Source organism: Bradysia coprophila, unplaced genomic scaffold (assembly GCF_014529535.1).
Source record: "Bradysia coprophila strain Holo2 unplaced genomic scaffold, BU_Bcop_v1 contig_768, whole genome shotgun sequence".
NCBI classification, from domain to species: Eukaryota; Metazoa; Arthropoda; class Insecta; order Diptera; family Sciaridae; genus Bradysia; species Bradysia coprophila.
Window position 1 is genome coordinate 17,254 of NW_023504005.1, and position 23,320 is coordinate 40,573.

Here is a 23,320-nt window from a genome sequence, read left to right on the forward strand (position 1 = left end):
GTAAATTTCTATTTAGAACTGTGTAAACCTTTCATTTTGAAAATTGTTCAGAGGTCGTAAATACCACCACTGAATTAATCAAGAAGTTCAAATCGCCTATTCGATTCTGGTTAGGTGGTCATTTCATATTGTACTTCACGAGTCCTGAAGGTAAGGAAACCATGTTGAAAATAACCAATTAATTGACCTATAATAATTTTAAATTGTGAAAGATGTTGAAACGATCATGACATCGCCACAATCACTGGACAAGGGATCAATATACAAGATAATTGAATTTGTAGTTGGTGGAGATGGCTTATTTAGTATGGGTGGTATGTAATACGAAGGGAAGAGATAAACAACAAATTTCAACTTTTTTTTTGCTTTTCTTTGGAAAGGTGATAGTTGGAAGAAGCATCGAAAATTGCTCAATCCTACTGTGCAAAACTACAACATCCTGAATAGCTTTTATCCAAAATTCAATAGTAACATGAGACTGATGACAGACTTGTTGGAGCAAAAAGTGGGAAAGGAATTGTTTGATATCTACGATCACTTGGAAGCGTGTTCATTAGACATGATTTGTGGTAAGAATTTGCCCAGGTGGAAATTTCGAAATTACAATTTCCGTTACCATTTTTGGTTTTGTTTTCAAGAAAGTACGTTCGGTGTTACAATGAATATTCAAAAGGGTGAAAATCGATCATTCCTGGAATATACGAATAAGTGAGTAAAAATGGTTAGGAAACTGTGATGAACACAACATTAACATACTGGTATTTCAGTTTAATGCTGATGGCCGGCATTCAAATATTTCAACCGTGGTATAGACTGTATCCCATTTATCGCCTATCAAAATACTACAAAATTGTTGAGAAAAGCAAAAGGGATGCTCATGCTTATGTAAAGCAGGTGCGTTTGTCAAATGATATCCACAATAACTAGATAACAAAGCTTCCAAATCAAGTTTTCCCTTGTAACTAAAATCCCTTCTTCGGTTAAAATAGATTTTGGACAAGAAAATAGAGGAGTTCAGGAATCATAACGAAGACACGAAAGGAAATTCATGTGAAATTGACGAGTTCGGCAAAGCTCGCTATAACATCTTTATTGACGAAATTGTCAGACTATCAATTGATCGTAGATGTTTTACCGAACATGAAATGCTAGTACAAGCTTTTACAATGATGTCTGGGGTAAGAATTTCTAAACTAACCTATTGAATGAGATTTGTAACGCTCGAATTAACAGGGATTCGAAACTACAGCTTTAACTGTCTCATATATTGTACTAATGTTGGCTTTACATCCCGAGTACCAAGAAAGAGTTTTTGAAGAACTTCGTGAAATTTTCACAGACCAACGATCTGATGTGACTGCGGAGGATATCTCAAAGTTCAAGTACACGGACCAATTTATCAAAGAAACAATGCGATTTACTCCAACCGTTCCATTTGTAACCAGATACGCGAAAAAAGATTTTCAAATTGGTATGAATTGGACTGTACACATTTGAAAATTCTTTACGCGACACTTTCATTCACAATAGGAAAACACACAGTGCCAGAGGGAACCGAGTTAATTGTATCTATTTTCCATTTGCACCGAAATACCGCTATTTATGGGGAAACCGCAGACACTTTTGATCCAGACCATTTCCTTCCAGAAGTTGCTAGAGACAGACATCCTTATTCGTTCGTTCCGTTTTCCGCAGGAATGCGCAATTGCATCGGCATGAAGTATGGACACATTGTGGTGCGTTATAAATTTGAGTTTCACGAGTGAGAGTTGTGTAACTAAAACTTTATATGTTTCGTTGCAGGTTCGTATGTTTGTGGCATGGATCGTTCGAAATTATCGCTTTACAACAAACTTAAAAATGGAAGAACTCACTTTCAGGATGAATATTACAATGAAATTAGCACAAGGTCACATGGTTCAAGTACATAAACGAGAAAATTATTGAGAAACATTCAACTGAAATATAAATGTGAAGTCATTCAATCTGTACGCAATTCAATTTTAAATGCATGTCTCATTTTAAGGAAAATATGAATCAAATGTGGTAATGAAATGCCGTGTGAAATATAATTTAATTCCAATTGAAATGATCGCCGAAATCTGATTTAATGTACACATAATTGATTGAACATGTACAACGTACATGTATGTACATGGAATCGCAATACTGTAGTCTATTGTGTATGTTAGTAAAAACTCATAGTTTCAATCTCTACATCGATTATAATTGTAGGATTGGAAGTGTTTTGAGGGTGAGTTGAACTGTATTGCTGTTGAGCTGTTTCTGTAGAAAATGGGGTACATTATAAATAGTCGACTAGGTCAACATACGGTTAAAACATTCAGATAGCCCACCCACCGTGGTGGTGCGGTGGTTGAAACCCTTGAAACCAAACAATGTTTCGTTAAGGTGTCACCTTACATTCCGAGATTTAACATCTAGGTAATGGTGACGCATTCTGTGCATGTGCGCAAATTAAAGAACAAATATTGTACCAAAAACGATTGCGTCAGATTGCTTGGCTTTTCTTTCACAAATCCGTTAAGGATTACTCAAGTTATCGTGATATTAAGGAAAAAGCCAAAAATTCTTTTAAGAATATCTCTAAAATGATCCGTTCGTTATAGACCATCTTTGAAATTACCCTCGAAAATTCCTCGGCAAAAAAAAAAAAATTGAAATCCGTTGAAGATTATAATTCGCTGCCTGACAGTGTGAGGAGGATTAACTCGGCTGCAGGATTTGGAAATGTATGTCTCGACTATCGTAGAATGTTATTGGCAGACTTGTGATACAGCCGGGTAATGAACAAAGTGTGACAACCATTCTGATATGAACCTTTTGTGACAAACATTTTAGAGTAATTATCATCCATAAGACCACGGCGGTGCAAAATAAACCAGGCCGTAGCAGTTCATTTTTGAAACGTCAAATGAATGACCTAATGCACTGAATGAAAATGAACTGAAATGAACACTGACTTAAATTGAAATAATTGTATTCGCAAAATACAAGGCTGATAGATAATTCAGGTTCTTAGTCAAATCAAACGCTTCTGTCCAGTTTTTTTTACTCTGCCGTGGTAGGACCCATGACTTTCAGTCAAGGTAATTATTAGTTATTCTAGAAGCTTCGATTAAGAGTAACACTACACACACGCCAAATAAAATCTACATAGTAGTTAATCACTATCAAGAACTAATTTAAATTCGAATTTTTATTGTTATTGCTAAACGTGTGACAACTGAAATTACTGTCAGACGACCACTAAATAAAATCATCGCAGTATTTAACTAAATCGAAAAAAACTTGTGTATGTAAGTCAAATGTTGCATGCAAATGTATATATTTATACAACCATGTCATACTTATAATTTTATAAAATTAAATTTTTGCAATCAAAGTTAGTGAGCCATCGTAAAACTAGGATTCCACTGCAATAAAACATCATGAGCAAATAAATTTATAGACGTTTATCAGATCTTCTATATCACCCATACTCTGAATCTGGAGAGATCATGACGACCATTAGATGCGCGGGATTCAAAAACATTGGTCGAATATGAATTTGTCCAAAAAAAAATTATGTTCAGCTCTGTGGATTTTCTTTGCATCGGGATAGCACCAAATGCGCAACATAACAGTATATACTTACAACTAAATTGTATTCATGTTTATTTGAGCTAGAGATCATTTACTTAAGATAGTTTTGCAGAGTTATTCATCTGTTATCGATAACGACGACAAAAATAATGACAAGCTCTGTGTAATATGGTACTTTATATAGTAAAATGCATTAAAAAATTGAAGTACAAGACTTGAAATCAGTCGATTAATAATACCTTGATCGATGGAAGTAATAGACCAGATAATAATACTGATCATTGCTTGCCGTCAGTAACAGGTTAAAAGTGTGTCACCTGTCTCAATGACAACACTGAATTATCTACATTCGCTACTACAAAACAAATTAATCCCACTTCGGACTGTATACAGAAACCTGTTTGCATCAAAGTGAAAATGAAAAAAAATTATGAATTATGGAACGTATAAATTAATATTGATCATCAATATTCAGTTAGTTCATGTAGAACATTGCGGATGAACTTAACGGAAAATAGGCGAATACAACACGTACTAGTTCATAGAAGTGTTTTTCCTCTATCACGTTAAATAGCATAATGTGGTCAACCATTTTGGCAACGCTCTGTGTTCTTTTGCTGTTACGTCATGTTTGGTATCGACGAAAGTTTTACTACCTTTCATGGAAGATACAAGGGCCATTGTCATTACCACTTATTGGAAATTCTTTGACTTTTCTAGATAGTTCTAGTAAGTAAACCCAAAATTAAAAAAAATCAGACACAAATTTTGAGTCTTAAAAAATATTTAGAAGTCGTAAATACGACCACGGACCTAATGAAGCAGTACAAAAGTACCACACCTATTCGATTCTGGTTGGCTGGTCACTTTATATTATATTTTGCTAATCCTGAAGGTAATAACATTAAATTCTCAACGATACGATTACTAATTATTTTAAATGGGGAAAGATGTTGAAACAATTATGACATCGCCTCATTCACTTGACAAGGGAACCATTTACAAGCTGATTCATTTTATGTCCGGTGGCGATGGTTTATTCACTATGGGCGGTTTGTAATTTAGATTTAAAAGCAGTCAAAAAAATATTTTTTTTTTGTTACGAAAAAGGTGAAGGTTGGAAAAAACATCGAAAGTTGCTTAATCCTACAGTGCAAAACTACAACATCCTGAATAGCTTTTATCCAAAATTTAATAAGAACATGAAACTGATGACAGAACTGTTAGAGGAAAAAGTGGGTCAAGGAGTAGTCGACATATACCATAGCTTAGAAGCGTGTACATTGGATATGATTTGTGGTAAGAGTTTTGTAGAGTGAAAATTTTAAAACAGTTGCGACCAAATTTTCATTATTTCAAAAAGAAACTACCTTTGGGGCTACAATGAATATTCAAAGAGGTGAAAATCGCTCATTCTTGGAAAGTGCTAATAAGTGAGGAAGTGAGGGTAAGAAAAACATGATAAATAATATTCACAGACTGGTGTTTCAGTTTAATGCTTATGGCCGGCGTGAAAATATTTCAACCGTGGTACAGGTTGTACCCCATTTATCGCCTTTCGAAATACTACAATGTTGTAGAGAAAAGTAAGAAGGATTCTCAAGCTTATGTAAAACAGGTAGGTATCTCAAATGATATCAACAAAAGCCAGACCAGGAAAGCTAAACAGTTTGAAACTATACCAAAAAAAATTTGATGTCACGTCTAGGATCGAGCTTCTATCTTTCGTAATAATGAAACTAAAATCATTTTTTTATAAAATAGATCTTGGACAAGAAAATAGAGGAATTTAGAAATAAAAACCATAACGAAGACACAAAAGAAAAGTCGAGTGAACTTGACGAGTTCGGCAAAACTCGCTATAACATCTTTATTGACGAAATTGTCAGACTATCAATTGATCGTAACTGTTTTACCGAACACGAAATGTTAGTAGAAGCCTTCACAATGATGGCTGGGGTAAGAGTAATTCAACTGAGATAAGTAAAGGTACTTCAGAGGTGTAACTTTCGCATTACAGGGATTCGAAACTACAGCTTTAACCGCCTCATATATTGTACTAATGTTGGCTTTACATCCTGAGTACCAAGAAAGAGTTTTTCAAGAACTTCGTGAAATTTTTCCAGACCAACGATCTGATGTGACGGCAGAGGATATCTCAAAGTTCAAGTACACGGACCAATTTATCAAAGAAACAATGCGATTTACTCCAACCGTACCATTTGTAACCAGATACGCGAAAAAAGACATCCAAATAGGTACACAGTCAACGCAATTAAACTTTTTATGTGTTTGTCGTCCTAGAGTTTTATTTGTTCCACATCGTTCCATATGTTGTCGACGTAAAAGAAACCTTGAGCGAGTCATTGCACTCACTTGTACGTGTGTAATAAAAGAAATGTAAAGCGAGTGGCTACTCTTATGTGACAAAATACTCGTGGAACGATTGGAACGAACAAATCGAATGAAAAAGTAACAACTTATCTAGGTGTACCTTTTTTAAATTGAATGGCCACTTTTGAAAATTCTTTAAGCGACACCCTTATTCACAATAGGAAAACACACAGTGCCAGAGGGAACCGAGTTAATTGTTTCCATATACCACTTGCACCGAAATGCAGCTATTTATGGAGACAATGCAGAAACCTTCGATCCAGACCACTTCCTTCCAGAAGTTGCTAAAGACAGACATCCTTTTTCCTTCGTGCCTTTTACCGCAGGCATACGCAATTGTATCGGGATGAAGTATGGACACATAGTGGTGCGTTGTTAATTTGAGATTCACAAGTGAATTAATGATAAAGACATGTTCATGCCAGGTTCGTCTGTTTGTGGCTTGGATTGTTCGAAATTATCGCTTTACAACGAACCTAAAAATGGAAGAACTCACATTCAGGATGAATATCACAATGAAAGTAGCACAAGGTCACATGGTTGAAATACATAAGCGAGAAAACTACTGAAGAATATGTCTAACATCGGGTATAAACATTCAAATATTAAAATAAATTTCAGTCGTTCCTATTACGATTTAAAGCTAGGAATGGGTTAAAATCAGGCATAGCAAAGTTGACTCAGTCGTCTTGCAGAGAACTCAGCAATGTGTCTATTCATTGAGGAAGTTACGAAGGGCTACAGGATTTCACGGGACGAATGGTCACTAAGTAGACCTATGTGCTATAATCAGAAATAATTCCCCAATCTGATAAATCTATAATGGGCTGAGGTGGCAGTGTTTATAGTCGGTGTCAGTAGCTTTTTCGTTGCACATATCGAAACAGTCACAGCAATGATACTTAAGTTGATCCGTTTTAATTTTATTATCGTCTCTACAATGCAATTGAGTTTTTATTTGCACAACCTGAATTTAACCTGCTCCGAGCCATATATGAAAATGGTTCGTTTGGGAATATGGCATGATATATTTATGTTAAGAATAACTCGTTCAGCCCTATACACATACGGATAGTGATTAACATGTAAATAAATAAATTATTAACCTTAATGTATCCCCAAGTTTATTGATGAAGTTTACTATAAATTATTAAAAAATAAAACGTAAGAAGCTACGCCTGTGACAATGTAAACATTTATAAAAAAAAACTTTATCAAACCCTATTTTATAAGGTCCGTTATCAGGTATGTACTCATTTTTTTTTTTGTATCTAATGACTTTATTGGCTGAAGAAATCGAAATTTAACCAACACGGTCAATGTTAAAAGTTTTGATAGGGCACCACTAATATTCTTGAAAATTCATCTTGATATCCTCGTGGTAGATTAACGCACCCATTTCTTCTCTATCAGATTTGAAAATATTTAATGTGCAAGTAATCCTTGAAACGACCGTAGGCCGGAAAATCCCATCTTCGCTTCTGATAAATGCCTGCCCAATTTCATTGTGATTCGGTCAATTTCGCTTTTCAATGGCATAATCCAAGACGATTCGCAAATGCAAAATATCCAAGCTTGATTTATGGTCACTTTAGGCTAATTCTACTTTGATGTTAAAATTTTGATCAAAAATTTTGATCAAAAAATACACGCAATAAGAGACCTCCTGCAAAACGAAAGGAAAATGGAAAATGAGGGGAGATGATATAAAGCCGGAGATCTGTCTGTCTTTTTAATTTTACTAATTTGTTTAATTTTAACATCTATTTTTCTATATAAAACGACGCTGCAGACATAATTAAGGTATAGCCAAGAATTTGAGTTGGAGTATCAATCATTTCAACGACTAGAGGTCAAGGTTGCTCCCTAATCACAATGTTTTTTTTTAACAGATTTTGTATCAATATCCGTTTAAAATACTTTAACAATTACACCAACAATATGCTTTATGTTTGCGCCTGTGAATAATGGTTCAGATCACAACTAAAATTTCACAAAACTTCATCGAGCTGTCCACGCTAAAGCTTAAGTCTACTTATTTAGACATCCTATCTGTTCTAAAAAAAAACGATAACCCAGCAGTGTTCAGAACTCAAACTGTTACGATCCATCAACGGATCGTATACATTATACGGGCCTCATAAATGAAAACTATTGGAGGTTTGATTGGTTAACTTGGTTAACTCTGTCAGTCTTCATTTGGTGTTAATATAGTGCACAGTGTGTGTTGTGAGTGCAATAGAATGACTGAAAGACAAAATCGGAAATAAATTTATTTCGGTTAATTCATACGTAATTCGTTCATATAAAATGTATCAAAGAAATACGCCACAGTATACACATTTGGATAGTTCTGTTTTTCTGTATTAAACAAATTGCACCCACTGAATGAAGTCAAACAGTATAGAATGCCACAAATGTTTACAGTACAACTGTTCGTATTTTGATTTATTACGAAGAGTGATGACAATATCGTTGTTTATAACACTGCAACTTATGATCAATACAAAATGGATTTATGAATTTGATATGCAATGCATCCAATCACTGTATAACGCAGGGTTTTCAATGAAAAGATGATTCAAAATCTGAATTCAATGAATCGACAACGATAAAGTAGAGGTCATGTAACTATCTCGCATATCAGTGAAACTTCCAGTTCTTGTAATGTTTATACTGAAAAATAAACACTCTCGATATGGCTTAACCCAAACTGACAAGATAAATTCTACTAATGAATAAGTTAACATTTTTTTTGTGATTTTTCATTTAGCTTAATCAACAGTGATAATTTTTTATCAAGATCAATGTTGGATCTGTGATTAAATCTCACTATCTCGTACGCATATGTCTGAGAGAATTGTTAGGGTATCGTGAATTGGCTACAAACGAACAATATATTCATTCAGTTTTTAGGTATATTAAGACAAAACTGCAGTCTAATAAATTGTTAAACATCATCATAATATACATACTGTGACTGTGTTTGTGGAGCGTTTCTTTGTGTACATAACAAAATATACGTCTCAAAACATTGTTCATAATATCCGAGGACGGAGTGTTAGTGTGAAAACCGTAAAGGAAATGAAATTTCATTCTGTTGCCGTCGTGTTTTCTAATCACTCGCGTTTATGTCAAAAGCAACGATAGAGAAAAAAGTTATATTACATTTTAACGTATGAATAACGTACCATGGGTGCTTTTGTCACATCCCGTAAATGTTTATATTAATGTGTAACACGTCCTACAGGTTATTAAACTGTATGAAATTGAAATTGAAATAATAGAAACTCAAGAGTGCATATATATTAAGTATTAGGTGTAACATTAAATGCTTCGTTGTGAGTAATATATAGCTCTGTTGTATTACGTATGTTGCATATGTTTGCTTTGGAATTTAAAAAAGAAAAAAAAAATAAGTTAATACGAAGTGCTGGCTCTATATTTACTCGGTGTTGTAACAATTTAAGTCTTAGTGGCATTTTTATAAACTTTTAATATAAAACAGTGCAGACTTTAAGTTAATGGTTTTTGTTTAAGTAAACATTCGTTTATGGAAAATTGGATATATATGTGTAACTGAAAATCAGGTAATAAAATAAATCGTGTTAATTAAAACTACATCCAAAATGGTTTGTTACGAACATTTGCATTTACATTAATAAGTTTCTATGTGTGCCAACTTCGCCTTGAAATTATACCGTTTTACACATACAGCGTATAATACACAATCCTTATTCAATTTGAACCAATTTATACACCTGCTAAAAGAAATGAGTTTTTCAGTTGTTGTTAATAGCCGGTGAACTCTCTACAGAAGCCCATTTCAAACACATTTCTTCGTTTACAAGATTTGCATCAGTTATATATACATTCGAATTAGAAATTAAAAAACTAACCAATTCGATTCGATTGTCTTACGCAAATAAGAGTAATAATTTGTGAAGTGAATGGGTCGGTAAATACAGCCAGTCAGTAGATGATAAATGAATTAATTTGTGCTGTTGTGTATAAGGTATTGTGTAGTTTGATACACGGTTTAATTTACATATTATATCCCGTCCCGACGTAATACAATTTAGGGTGGATCAAACTGCTGCACGGAATGTTATAGCACACGTCATGATGTTTTATCCTACGAACATATTGCCTCTGCTACCTCACACTATAAAATTTTATTTCAATTTTTCTATAAATAAATCGTCTACATTTTTCACATCCGATCTAATTTCGGATTAATACCCATAACCAAATAAGAAAACTTTTAAGCAAATAAGGTGTATATTTGAACATTCGCAAGCTAACATTTTTCTTCGCCTTCAAACCGCAAAAAATATGTATGAAACAACTACAGTTTATAGTGTAGAACTTCCTGTGGTGGTGTTTGGTGTTTACGAAATAAAAGAGGATGTAAACGGTTATAGGCCACAAAATGTTTATTTATTGATATACTTCATCCAAAGATCATCGTTTTGAAAGTCTTTGAGAACTGAGGGAAACGGAGGTTTTGAAGTGGAAAATGTTGTGTTTTTTTTGCAATATTTATGTAGCTATTTTAAGACTTAACAATGACCTTCCTTGAAAAACTTTTTGTTTCAGGCCAAAAACCAGCTCCAACCGAATCGATAACATTGCCACAAAATCCCTCACCACTTCCAAAGTATCAATGAGAAATTCCACCAAAACGAATTCATCTTGAAACAGAACACTATCACGATACGTAGAACAAAAACCATCTCCACAACCTTATCACGTATCATAACAGACTGGATCGTAACCCGTCAATTGGAACAAACAGCCACGACGAAAGTTGTTGGTCATCAGAGCTCAATAACGTTAACAATGACACATCGTCAGAGGGTGAAGATGAAAGTGATCTCAGCATAGCATCGTCATCGATACGGAATAGCAATCTCAGACTCTCTCTAAGCAAAGCCAAACATCGTTTGTCGTTTGATAAATGGCGAGGAGGAAATCATTCACAAGTGCCTACAGTCGGAAATGCTATGAATTCGCCCACAGAAGTTGCATCGCCTGATTCACCTAGTGGAAGGCTATCACGATGGTTTTCCATTAGACGTGGTTCATCGCATAACTACGATGTTGGCAAGGAAGGTCGAGGTGGCAGTTTGGAGAAGGAAATTAAACTGTCAGATAAAGCCAGCAAAATGATGCCACAATTAGTTGAGGTGAGCCGCTTAACATAGTTAATGTTTTCCTGAGTAAAATCAATCAAATTTCTTAGACTGAGGAAGACTGTTCAGCATTTAAGTCTGAATTTTTGGATGAACATAAAGGAAATTTCTTATCGAATCGACCCAGTAGAAATTGTTTAGTTACACCAATGTTACCACCCACTCCTGACGGTTTATCTCAACAACAACTCAAACGCAGGCACATCGTTGCAGCTATCATTCACTAGTGAAAACTCATATGTCGCTACCCTTCAACGTCTAGTCAATGTAATTATTTGAAACTCGTGAGTTCAGTCAATCAGGAAATAAAAATAATTTTTTTCTTTCCCCACAAGGATTACAAAAAGCCTCTAGAAAATAGTACTCCTCCAATTTTAAATCGAGCGAAAATAGACGTACTCTTTCACCGTCTACCAGAAATACTCCAATGCCATACTTTATTTCGCATAGCCTTGGCCGATTGCATTCGTAATTGGGACCAAGACGAACGACTGGGCGATGTGTTCGTTGGAACGTTCAGTAAACCAATTGTATTAGAAATTTACAGTGCATTCATCAACAATTTTTCATTTGCCATGGACTTAGCAAAAATGGAAGCGAAGCGAAAGTCAGCTTTAGCTGATTTTTTTAAAGTAAAACAAATTGGTGCCCACGATCGTCTGTCGTTTTTTGGATTGATGGTTAAACCCGTTCAACGCTTTCCACAATTTATTCTATTTCTGCAGGTAATTTCTTGAAGTCTACAGAGTGAATATGAATAAGTCGAACCGTTTGTTTTTCAGGATCTGCTAAAACATATACCTCAAAACCATCACGATCGGATGTCACTTCAACTTGCACTGACTCAACTGGAATCTCTCGCCGAAATGCTAAACGAACGCAAACGCGAAGCTGAACAATACCAAGCATTTAAAGAGATGTTAAGTCGCATAAGTGGTGGCACATTCAATACTCGTTCCTTATCGACCACGGAAAACCGAAATCGTTACTTGTTGCGAGAGGATAATGTAAATCAAATAGAATTTAATCAATCTGGTTTCATAGTCAAATCAAAACTGAGACGATTGCTCTTGCTCAATGACAAAGTCATCTGTGTATCCGTGGCTCCTAAGCAATCACATGACTTTGGTGCTTCAGAAAAACTTACATTTAAATGGATATTTCCTGTGACTGACGTTGAAATTGTTGATAGTAGTGCGTCGCCATCACTGTCGAGAATCTTAACAGCAGGTTTGTTCTAAACTATTTCAGAATCGAGTTAGATATTAATTGCGAAAATATGTTTTGCTTTCCTACGAAAAAGGTCTTCACAGAGGTGGCAGTTTGAAATCGAATCACAGCAATTCCGGAGAATCTTCAACCATTAGTGTGAACGGTGTTGATAATTTATGTAACGAAATGAGCAATCTGATGCACGACTATGAAGTTCTATCTCGAATCAATGATCTGGCTAGTTCCTTAAAATGTTCCTACAAAGATCTTACCACGGATATAACAAAACAGATCTTAACCACCATTCAGACGTCCATTCAAAAGAAAGATGAGGAAATGATTCAGGCCGATTCATGTTGCTTGCAATTAATTGCTAAGCAAAAGAATGGCAAAGAGGAAACCTTCACATTCCAAACGGAAAATCCATCTGTCAAAAGGGAGTGGACGACTGAACTTAGACTGGCACAGTTAGCTTTGGATACGAATAATTCTCCAGCTTGGGAAGTTCCCGAACACGAACAGAGACCATCTACGAAAATGCCGTTATTTGTTGAGGCTCAACCGCTGGTTAAGTCACACATTCAAACCGAGGTACGTTAAAAAAATTTTAACTTTGTTAAATGTCTGTAGATCGTCGTTGTCAATGTAATTTACAAAGCATTTTCTTACGCTTCCAAGAATTTATTTGAACATTGTGGCGATGTGGTGATCGGGTATAATTAGCTTACTATAAATACCAAAGTTTCCTTTTTATCAATAACAGGTTCTTGCCTTGCATATATTTCCAGGTACGATGTGGCTGTTATTATACCACAACGAAACTGGCAGCAGGACACCGTAGAGCCCGTGAACAAAACTATCTCTGGGTCTCCACAATTGACGACAGTAGCAGTCATGTGTCGATACTTCTTCAAAATCAACAACACGCTGGCAACTTGAAAGAGATCCGATCATTTGATCTGATGGAAACCCTAGTCACTACTATGGAATTCGTAAAATACGAAGTCGGCTTAAAAAACTTGACTGATAGAGATACTGTATGGATTGGAGCGGAAAATGGAAGAATTTTCATCTATGACGGCAACAACCCTGAGATTGAGAGACAAATCACATTCTGCACATTATCGTCGGGAATCACACAAATCGTTTATCACTTGGGAAATGTCTTTGTGGCCATGGCGAATGGAACTTTGCAAATATTTAGACGATCCGGTGATGGTGAGTGGAATTTAAAAGCATCGCAAACTGTAACGCTTATGGAAAACAGTCCAGTGTCACATCTATTACCGATTAAAGATAATGTGTACGCGGCATGTGGAAGAAAAGTTTGGGTAGTTAATGGTTCCTCCGGCGATATACTTAAGCCTTTTGACGTACACCACGTTGATGGAGAACGAAATTTATCAGTAAATTTGATGGCACATTCCGGAATAGGATTGTGGGTCTCCTTGAAGTCATCAAATATCATCTGCTTATATCACACAGAGACATTCAAACATCTTCAAGACATCAACATTGCTTCGAATGTTCTTCGACTAACATCTTCTCGGGATTCTGTCAACAACAAATCATCTATTTTCGTCACTGCATTGATGGCTTGCAAAGGTCTGCTTTGGGTGGGAACAAATGTCGGAATTGTCCTTACTATACCTCTTCCACGATTGGAGGGTGTTCCTATTATGAGCGGTGGAGTGAGTATATCATATCATGCACATTTTGGTCCGATTACATGTATGCTGCCGTTGGTACAGAGAACGTATTATCGATCAACAGCCATACCAGAATTCCAAATGTCTGTTAGTATGGATGACTCCAAGACTTCAAACAAAACGGCCCAAACTGACAAAGAAGATAATACAAACAGGCAGCTGCAAAATCAAAATTCCTTTGATCATTCAATTAAAACTCGTGCTCAATTAGATGTAAGCCCAGTTATGCTACGTCGTCGTCGCTTTAAAGATTCTAAAGACGCTGGTCATTCTATCGATGTTTCTCGTCTTTCGAAAACACTGCCTCGCGGCATTGGTGGAACGAGAGTAATATCATCGGAATTTTCTGAACAAAGTGGTTGCGACGTTTACGGCCTCTATGGCGATTTAATTTACGTCAAAGAAAGTTATCCATCGCAACAAGACACTGAGAATTTAATGGATCCATCATACGAGAACCTACGACGTAGCGATCCGGACCTGGCAGCTATTCCAGCGAAAATGAGTACATTGGATCGAAGACTACGAATGAAAGTGAGCCGTCCACGGTCATTGGATCTTTCAAATTGGTCGGTCGAATCAAAATCGTCTAGTATGCACACATCATCGGGTAGCGAAGAGAGTATGGCCCTTCGGTCTGGACATTCAACCGGACGAAGTGTTTCACGGAATAGCAGCAGTGCAAGTCATAAAGCGACTAATATGAGTGATTTGATGAATATCAATGAACATGCGGCTGCGTCACCGGAACCGAATAATGTTTGTTCGAATAATTTACATTTGAAAACGTCAACGCTTAAGAAAAAGAAGAACCTGGGCTATAACGATAAAGGGAATGCTGACAACGGGCGACAAACGGTGATTACGCTTACGGGTGGCAGAGGATATATTAATTGGAGACACGTGTGGCATAATGTAGATAAATCTAAGACTAGTAATAATCGCGTTCTAACCAAAGTACCAAATGCGAACGACGCACATTTTATAATTTGGGAGAAAAAAGTTTGAATTGTGCCTTATCACTTTGTACATTAATAATTTAGAAAATATTCGAATCGACTCACATCAATACGAATCATGTAACCGATCGTTTTAAATAAATTTTACTCATAAATGGAGTTTGGACTTGTATACAAGGAGAAAGATCAACGTTTGAAACAATAAAAACTTACCTTTAAGTCGATTGTGGATTCCTTGAATTCGTTTTCCGGCCATAACATTCAAATAATGTTGAGTTCTTGTTCCAAATTTATTTCTTACATAAAGTTTAAATGTTCACTTCAATCCACAATTTTAAGATAAAAATCATTCCAGATCTACGTCTAAGGACATTTCCGTTCCACTTGACCTTTTCCGCCCTCTTCATACTCTTGTGCCGATATCCACATCTGTTGAAAGGTTCCGATGCTGGCTAATATGGATCCTCCAATCCATGCACCGAATCTTCGCTCAACACTACCGTTTGCCGATATCATTTTTAGACGAGTATTCGATGGGGCCCGATGTGATAAGTCTCGATTCAATCGTTCCGTAAATCCTTGCAACAATGAGTTACCGCCAGTTACTACGACTGATCCGTACAACGACAATCTTACGTCAGCGTCACACATGCCAACACTAGTCGAAGCCAGTTGGCCTGCGCCCAACATCGTGTGATCGAAAAGACTTTCGGCCAATTTAAATCTTTCGCATCCGAAATCTTGGTGGTAGCCAGTGGGAAATTCATAAGGAGAGGCTGGAATTTGTGAAGCAGTCCGTTCATCATATGGCGTTTCTAGAACCTGAACGGTTGACATTTGAAAGTCCTGTAACAGTTTCTTGAGCATATACTGTTGCCATGAATTTGTAAGTTTGTCTGGTAGAACTCGTGTCTGGAATCGCGGGGTATCACGTTCACGGATAACATCTTTACTGGCGATGGCATAGATTGGAGTTAAATCAATTCCCTGTGCTTCGAGATACTGACGGCATTGAAGTGACAAGTAATCACCTCCAAGAGGTGACTTGACGACAGCCTGTGTCAAGACATAGCCTTCCTAAATCGAACGGAAATCAGCCTTCAATCAGTCGAATACTAAGATTATTGACTCTACTACAACTTACATGTACGGGAACAGCAGATGTATGTGTAGCTCCACTGTCTACGACTAAGGCTGTTGCTCGTCCACTAGCAAAAGCAGCCAAAACTGCATTTTTAACGACAAAAAATGCGGGAACATTGTACTTCTCGAACATCAATTCAGTTAGCTTCTCTCGATTCGTTCGGACGTTCCATGATGCTTCGGAAAATAGCACAGGATGGTATTCGGATTTAGAACTGACTACTTTGGCGTACGTGTAGTTCAATACTTTCTCGAATAGATCCCAATTGTCAATCATGCCATCCTTCATGTACGTTTGAATTTCCATATTTGATCGAGGAACATTCAGAAATGTGGTGTCAATGTAGTGCTTGGTATCTGTATACGTTGCGGACAGAATGGATTAAATCTAATCGAATCGAAGCTGAACAAATAGAGCATCATACTTGACGAAGAAATATTATTGGTTGCCTTCGTTTCCAAGTCCAATGCAGCTGCGATGGTTTCTTCTCCGACCACAGCCGGTATTTCAGCCTTCGGTGTATCTTCTTGAGCATAACCAACGCGCAAAGAATGGTGACCGGGGTCGATAACTAATGCTCCAATCTCGTCTCCACCGTATAACATGCCGGACGAACTCATTTTTATAAAATTAATTGATGAAAGTTACAAAAGTATTGGAAATTATTTTGAAATTTCGAGTCATACACACAGCAGCGTCATTACAATATAATTTTAAAATGTCTACCAATTTTGACAATTCGCTTAGCTGTCGTAACATACTAGCCGTTGTCGCCGCTCCCTTTTCTATAGCCATTGTTACTGTCAGAATTCGTTTGCGTTTGTTTTATTCAATTTAGTATTTCGAAATTTTTCTTCTTTTCCTTCTTTCTTGACATTGGTACTTTTAAACACAGGGTTCTTTCAGTTCTAAATTTTCTAAATTTATATGAGATTTTTTTAGAGTTTTAAAAGTCATCGATATTCCCACTCAATTCACACCATAAGTCCGCTGCAAATTCAAAATGAAACGCTCAACAACCAAATCGAAGGCAGCGTTGTGTTTGGTCAACTCGCTTTATATTTTTATATTATTTGTGCGTTGAAATTTATTTTTGAATTCATTGGTTCACCCATTGATTCATCGAAAATTCAAATTCTGAAGCGATCTATAATTTAAACGAACACAACGAAAAGGCGTCATGCTCAATTCTAGCTTTATCCTTTTCCTATGCTGCTCTTAGTTCCGATGTATTCCTCTATGAAATGTAGCAATGAGTCGCTATGTCCATTCCTATCAGAAGGAACGATTTCATGGTATTGACACAATCGACTTTTCGCCTGCCATTTCGTAATGAATCAACTCGTTAGGATTCGGGTAATTCACACTGTAAGGCCGCATACCGCATAGCGGGTCATTTCAACGATTAGCTTTTGACATTTATTATATGGCGTCAGCGTTATTTTGTCCCGTTGTCAGTTGTAGATATTTGAATTTTGGCGCACTTATGGCGTAAATGTCAATGGCGTGTCTATGTAAAAAACTGAAAGACTAAGACAACTTACCGTCTAACTGCAAGAGGGCGTTTGTCTTCAACAAATTCTTGGCCCTTTCAGTGCTACACATGCGAATCCATTCGTCTTTGTGTTGAATGTTCTTGTCATTAGAATGCTCACAGGAGCCAGTCTCGTTGCTACTCAAGTTGAGATTAAATATAAGTGGAATAGATGGATGAAGAAGAAATCCAATTAACAAAACACGAATTAAGCGCTCTGTTAAAGTCCATAAATAATCATTCTTATCCATAGCAGTAGATAGAGGAAGACTTTATAGTTTCATTTGTCAATTTAGACGTTGCAACGGTAGCAATTCCCATCAACACTAGACTTTTACTGACTACCTCAATCATAGTTATTCGAATGGGAAAGTAAATCGAAATTGGGGAAACAGTGACCTGCTGCAGAAAGAGAACAACAAAAACAGTTTCGAATTACCTGTCTTCAGTAAAATATAATTTCTAAACAAATTAAAACAAATCATCATCTTCGCCCAAATTTCTCTTCTTCTTCTTCTTTGGAAGAGCACGACCCTTCAGTACATCCATTTTACGTTTTTTCGCCTCCTTCTTTCTGGTCCTTTCACCTATTTTCCGAAGACTTGCTCTGACTGGATCGTCAACTTTTATTTGAGCATTAAGCTTCTTTCGTTCAGCTCTTCGAAGCATCAATTTCGTTAGTATGCGCGTCTTCAACAACTGGTACTGAGCATCGCCTATCTTTTGCTTAAGACTGTTTCCGACTTTCAGTGCCAATTGTCTCATTTTCGGATCAATGTTTTTGTCTTCTTCGGACATTTCACGAACCAGCGGAGCCATCAAACTGCTGGATAGTTCGTTGAGCGTATTTTCTGGTAATAGTTCAATTAAACCTTCGATCCAATGGAAGACAGCAGTTCTCTGCAAATCAAAATGAAAATTAATTTCAAACCTTCGCTCAAGCGATAAAAAAAACTTACCAGAACGGTGATATGCGGTGTTTTTGCCACTTCTGCATGTACTACATAGCGCATTCGTCGCATCAACCAATACAGATTAATAGTTTTGTTTTCGACTGCGTCCTGCTTTTCCAGTGAAATGTCCTTGATCATATTTGCCACATACAGTAGATTTTTCACTGCCTCATCAGCCATATCTTCGTCTGTTGCTTCAGGAACCAATTGCGCACATAAATCCAAACATAAGGACTTCAATTCAGCGGATGGATTTTTGAACAAATAGTGTTGATCTGGTTCTTCTGTATTATCGGTCGAAAATGCCAATTTCAGTTGTGCCACATCGATTTGGCCGAGAATGAAACCTAAAATTTTGGCAGCATTTATCCGAACCCAAACATGTTCGTATGCCAACAACTGCTGCGATTCGTATGCCAATTGGTCGATACATTCGGCGAAACCGGGCATGCTGCTCTGATAACTTTCCAAAATTTTCAATATCGTGTTGGTCACCTGGATAATTTGATGATCTTTGGAACGTTCACGTTGACTCTGCTTAAGTTCAGCCTTGTTTTCATCGAGTTCATCGTCCGATTCAATTTTATCAGCATTACGCAACAGCACATATTGACCGGGTCCTTTATGTTTAGACAACGGCAGAGTGTCTATTAACAGAGGTAGCACTTGTTCGATTCGTTTAACGAACTTGGCCTTTTCAACGGCAATAAACCGGGAGCAGAGCATCGCCGCTAATTCTATATGCGCATTTTTACTGTCTCCCAACATTTCCAACACAACGCCAAACAATTGATCCTGATGCACTTCATCACATTTTGCAATTAATGACTCAATGCAAGCGGCTGCAGATTGTCGGCATTCCGGCGCCTCATCGTTGACCAATCTGGTTCCGAGCCAAACGAACAGGAAAGATGATTTCTTGTTCACGATGTCTTGCGGAAATCGATTGACTATCTTGAGTAGTATTTGAATCGCTGCATCTCGCCCAGTCATAGTCTCGTAGTTTAGATTTGACACGAATAAGTTGAAATATCCGTCAATCTTTTTGCCAAGCGGATAATTCATTAAATAGTTGATCAGCAAACGTTTAGCCTCTGTTCTCGTAATTGTCGATTCCGACGTGATTGCCATTTCGCTTATCCTTCGCATGATATCGTGAATTTCAGCCACAACTAGCTGTCTGTCGAGCACCACCTTTAACATTGTAAAGCCATGTACCTGACTCGACGAATCGCCAATGTTTTGATCGATGTACACCAGTAGCGTTCTGAGCTGATCCTCCGTGACGGTGAAATGTTGATTGTTACGAATAACGGCGACCATTGCTCCAAAAGCATTTTTAATCAAGCGAAAGTTTTCGTTTACAGTTGCCATGCCGGGCGTAGCATATTTGTGTAAAATTTGGAAAATAACTTGTACAATTGCTGGTGTCAACTCGTTCAGTTTCTGCAATTCCATTGTCTTGTTCCACATTTCGGTTAAGCACTTCAACGAGTAAATCGTGACGAGAATGTGTGCACTGTTCAACGAGTCCAATAATACTGAAACAGGAATACGCGTTAAGCAACGAAGTTAATTTAATGATTTGCTCATGACTTACCGGGTATAATCGGATTTATAAACGGCTCGTACTTGATTTTCATAATTTTGCCTACGCTTCAAAATTATCTGCAGCATCGATAAGCCAAATTCAATCATAACATGGGCGTTGGCTCGTACATTCGTCACAACAGCTTTCGTTACAGCACCTGTTCGTCCACGAGGTTGTTCCGGTAGTAAGAGACAATCAGTTCGGATGCGGCTTTGCTTCTCTTTTTCAGACTGCGTGAGAACTGGTTTAGCTGGACCTGGCAGTAAATCCGGGATACTTTCTGATGCTGTGCCGTAGATGAACATCAGCAGTGATTCCAACGAAATGTTTTTATTTTGCACCAAGCCAGCAGCAATCGTTTGGCAACAGCTTTGAACTTTTGTAACCACTTTTTTCGACTGTGATTTCAACAGGTAATTCTTTAGTGGAACCAACAGATCCAGCATACATGACTCGCTAATGTTGACGGCAGCAATATTTAGTGACTGAAAACTGCAGTTACTTGGCTTCGCCTCCGGAGTATGACCAGCAATTTTTTTAACTTCCTTTTCTTCACTGGTTTGTCCAAAAATGTCTTCAAGACAAACGCTCAAGATACTCTGCAGGACAGCGTCGATTTCACCTGCTTTAAAGTTATGCTTGAGTACGTCCAAGACTCCGTACATTGTGACAGTCAAAACGTGAACTTGGAAGCCTCGGGTCAACATTGACGTCATTTGATTCATCAATTGGCCAAGATATTTGGTGCCCACGTTTTGCATGATGTTTTTCAAAATGTTCCGGGTGAACAAACGAACCGATTTTAGAGGTGACTTGAGAAACATGCAGACTTTGATGAAAATGCCACGTAAAGAATGTTCTGCAATGGGAAATTATTCGTGCTGAAATTTCGGTCCTCTGATTTATCCGAAAAAGAAACTTACCCAACATTCCCTCTGGGAGCTTTTGGAGCAATTTTACCATAGCCAAGGCAATCGGAACTCGCAATATTTCTTCCTCTTCTCGTTCGGAACGTCGCTTCAGCTTATTTAATTTGTGAAAGCTTTCGTACGTGCTCATGGTCGTAATGGAATTGTGAAGACTTGGAATTAGTCCAGTGGTTATCGTTTGTACAACCCGTTTGGCTGCGTTGTGGCTCAACACAATTTGTTTTATCAAAAATCGAAATTTTCTGTTTCTTAGCAGCACTTGGATCAACTTCATGGATTTCGTCTGCTTCTTGTTCGATTAACAGCTTATCATTCAATTCTTCGTCGTCCTGATTTTCAGCAGCCAGCACCAGTTCTTCAGTGTCTTCATCATCTTTAGCCACCTTCGCAACCTCATTCTCGACTTGCTCCTCTTCCGCTTTCTTGAAATCTTTGGCCAGGTCTTTAGGTGCGATTTTTGCCATTGACAAATCAAAGTGGAATTGGTTGAGAATTTCCATAACTAATCGAACCAACTGTTTCTGGAAATCCGCATTAGTTCGCATCTTCTTCAAATAATGTTTCAAAATCATCTCGTACTGGTACCACGGCAGCAATCTGCCAAACGACTCCAATGGTCTCGATGGCTGACGTTATAATACCATGTTTGCTTGCATGCTTTTCGGTACAAATATATTGTGATGCCAATGGCAAAATGAATTGCGTCAATGTTCTGATGTTTGGCGGGCGATCAAAGGTTTTCGCTACCGAGCAAAATTTGAGCAAAGCTTTTCCGTGACGATGTGATTGGATGTGTGTGATATTGTCGAAGAAAATCGACTTCTCTATCCTGCTTGTTGGTCAGTTGATGTAAGTCCTGGAGCACAGGATGCGCCGATGGACATTCTCTGGCAAGTTCACCCAACAATAAAATCCCTTCTCTCCAAACACTTTCATTCGAATCGTTCAGATTTCGTCGAATCAAATTGAGGATAACATTTCCAATCAAGTAATCCACGTCGGTTTGTCGTTTTTCTAACTGACGAACTAAAGCCGGAACCATTGACTGTAAATTACGACTGGCTGTGTCACACATCGTATGGTCTCGAAGAAAGTAAAACGAATGGTATATGACGATGAGACCCAGATTCAGGTTTAGTTTTCCTGCATTCTGTAACCGCCTCCACTTCTGCATAAGCTTCTAATCGTCGATCATAGTCTGGTTGTTCAATAAACTTCCTATTCCAGGCGTTTAATTCATCCACGATTTTTACCATGGTGCAAGTTCATCTTCACCAACACGCTTACTGATCCTGTCTAAGAGCCGACACAACAATTTCCGTGGGTTCAACCGATGACATTATCTGGAACATGGGAGCGATATCCGGAATATGACGTTCTGGGTGTTCCACTTTTTCAAGCAAATTCGAAACAGTGAGAACCATTTGTTTCAGTGATTCTTCGTCGGTGCGTGAATTTGACTTTCGTATGAGAATAGGAAGAGTTAGTTTCAGCAAAAGTGCTGCACGATTCGGATTCTTCGATCAGTTCAGTGCAGCGAGATAAGATCAGAACATCTCTTCTAGTCAAACCCATTCGCTTCTTTAAGTTGATTTGGAATTTCTCCAACAATTTCGGTAGAAAAGGTATGATTATCGCACTGCCATAGTTGATTTTTAACCGTGTTGAATCGTGTGTCTTGCAGTTGTCGACTGGAATCGGTGGAACAACCTTCTCATTTTCGTTCGGTTGCTCGTCGCTGAGTGTCACCAAACTTTCAATTATTTCCATTATGGTGCGACAAACAATTGGTTTGCTTTGCGGATTCAGCAGCAAATCGAAAAGATATTTGATCGGAGTCTGATCGTCTGCTGCATTTCGTGGCTGTTTTGTTAACATGGTGAAATACCGAGGATTTTTGCCGAATGTGTGGAGTAGCCGTAGAAGCTGCGTCGGACTTTGAAGGCTTTCCATCGTCAGTTTGTGTAGTGATGGCGTAATAAGCACGTGGAATATTGATTCGATTTCCGCTGAGTCCCACGGATACGAATTCGAAATGGCAGAAACAGTTGGTCACACTTTTCAAGCAAGCAATTCGAATTGCTTTGTACATTT

At 37.5% G+C, this 23,320-nt stretch overlaps 5 protein-coding genes across 7 annotated transcripts; 3 read left to right on the plus strand and 2 right to left on the minus strand.

Moving 5' to 3' along the window:
* The first annotated feature begins 215 nt into the window (after nt 1-215).
* On the plus strand, nt 216-7,193 carry LOC119084548 (probable cytochrome P450 313b1). 3 transcript variants are annotated; one of them, XM_037194561.1, is made up of 10 exons: nt 4,083-4,335; nt 4,397-4,501; nt 4,557-4,658; nt 4,717-4,905; nt 4,970-5,039; nt 5,098-5,224; nt 5,371-5,565; nt 5,627-5,864; nt 6,162-6,367; nt 6,426-7,193. In XM_037194561.1, the coding sequence occupies exons 1-10, from the start codon at nt 4,185-4,187 to the stop codon at nt 6,567-6,569; spliced, it is 1,527 nt and encodes a 508-aa protein (XP_037050456.1). In that variant the 5' UTR covers nt 4,083-4,184; the 3' UTR covers nt 6,570-7,193. The 3 variants fall into 3 exon arrangements, with proteins under 3 accessions (XP_037050457.1, XP_037050456.1, XP_037050458.1); XM_037194562.1 differs by lacking the exons at nt 4,083-4,335; nt 4,397-4,501; nt 4,557-4,658; nt 4,717-4,905; nt 4,970-5,039 and adding exons at nt 216-314; nt 381-569; nt 639-708; nt 768-810 and having other exon boundaries at nt 5,141-5,224; XM_037194563.1 differs by lacking the exons at nt 4,557-4,658; nt 4,717-4,905 and having other exon boundaries at nt 4,097-4,335.
* On the plus strand, nt 1,019-2,008 carry LOC119084550 (probable cytochrome P450 313a4). Its single transcript, XM_037194566.1, has 4 exons — nt 1,019-1,178; nt 1,234-1,471; nt 1,531-1,736; nt 1,804-2,008. Exons 1-4 carry the CDS (start codon nt 1,146-1,148, stop codon nt 1,945-1,947), a joined length of 621 nt encoding a protein of 206 aa, XP_037050461.1. The 5' UTR covers nt 1,019-1,145; the 3' UTR covers nt 1,948-2,008.
* Nucleotides 7,194-8,189: 996 nt separating the features above from the next.
* LOC119084546 (rho guanine nucleotide exchange factor 10-like) lies at nt 8,190-15,166 on the plus strand. The gene is given in 8 exon segments (XM_037194559.1): nt 8,190-9,590; nt 10,600-11,189; nt 11,246-11,419; nt 11,421-11,462; nt 11,531-11,920; nt 11,978-12,425; nt 12,499-12,998; nt 13,196-15,166. Coding segments are annotated over 7 exon segments (3,666 nt in total). The 5' UTR covers nt 8,190-9,590; nt 10,600-11,006; the 3' UTR covers nt 15,125-15,166.
* Nucleotides 15,167-15,346: 180 nt separating this feature from the next.
* LOC119084549 (actin-like protein 6B) lies at nt 15,347-16,955 on the minus strand. The gene is made up of 3 exons (XM_037194564.1): nt 16,644-16,955; nt 16,220-16,575; nt 15,347-16,152 (listed from the first exon to the last, which is right to left on the minus strand). The coding sequence occupies exons 1-3, from the start codon at nt 16,837-16,839 to the stop codon at nt 15,439-15,441; spliced, it is 1,266 nt and encodes a 421-aa protein (XP_037050459.1). The 5' UTR covers nt 16,840-16,955; the 3' UTR covers nt 15,347-15,438.
* A 1,226-nt stretch (nt 16,956-18,181) lies between these two features.
* LOC119084547 (small subunit processome component 20 homolog) lies at nt 18,182-21,443 on the minus strand. Its single transcript, XM_037194560.1, is given in 5 exon segments — nt 18,182-18,653; nt 18,713-20,247; nt 20,307-20,355; nt 20,357-21,156; nt 21,221-21,443. Coding segments are annotated over 5 exon segments (2,949 nt in total). The 5' UTR covers nt 21,357-21,443; the 3' UTR covers nt 18,182-18,224.
* Between the last annotated feature and the right edge of the window lie 1,877 nt (nt 21,444-23,320).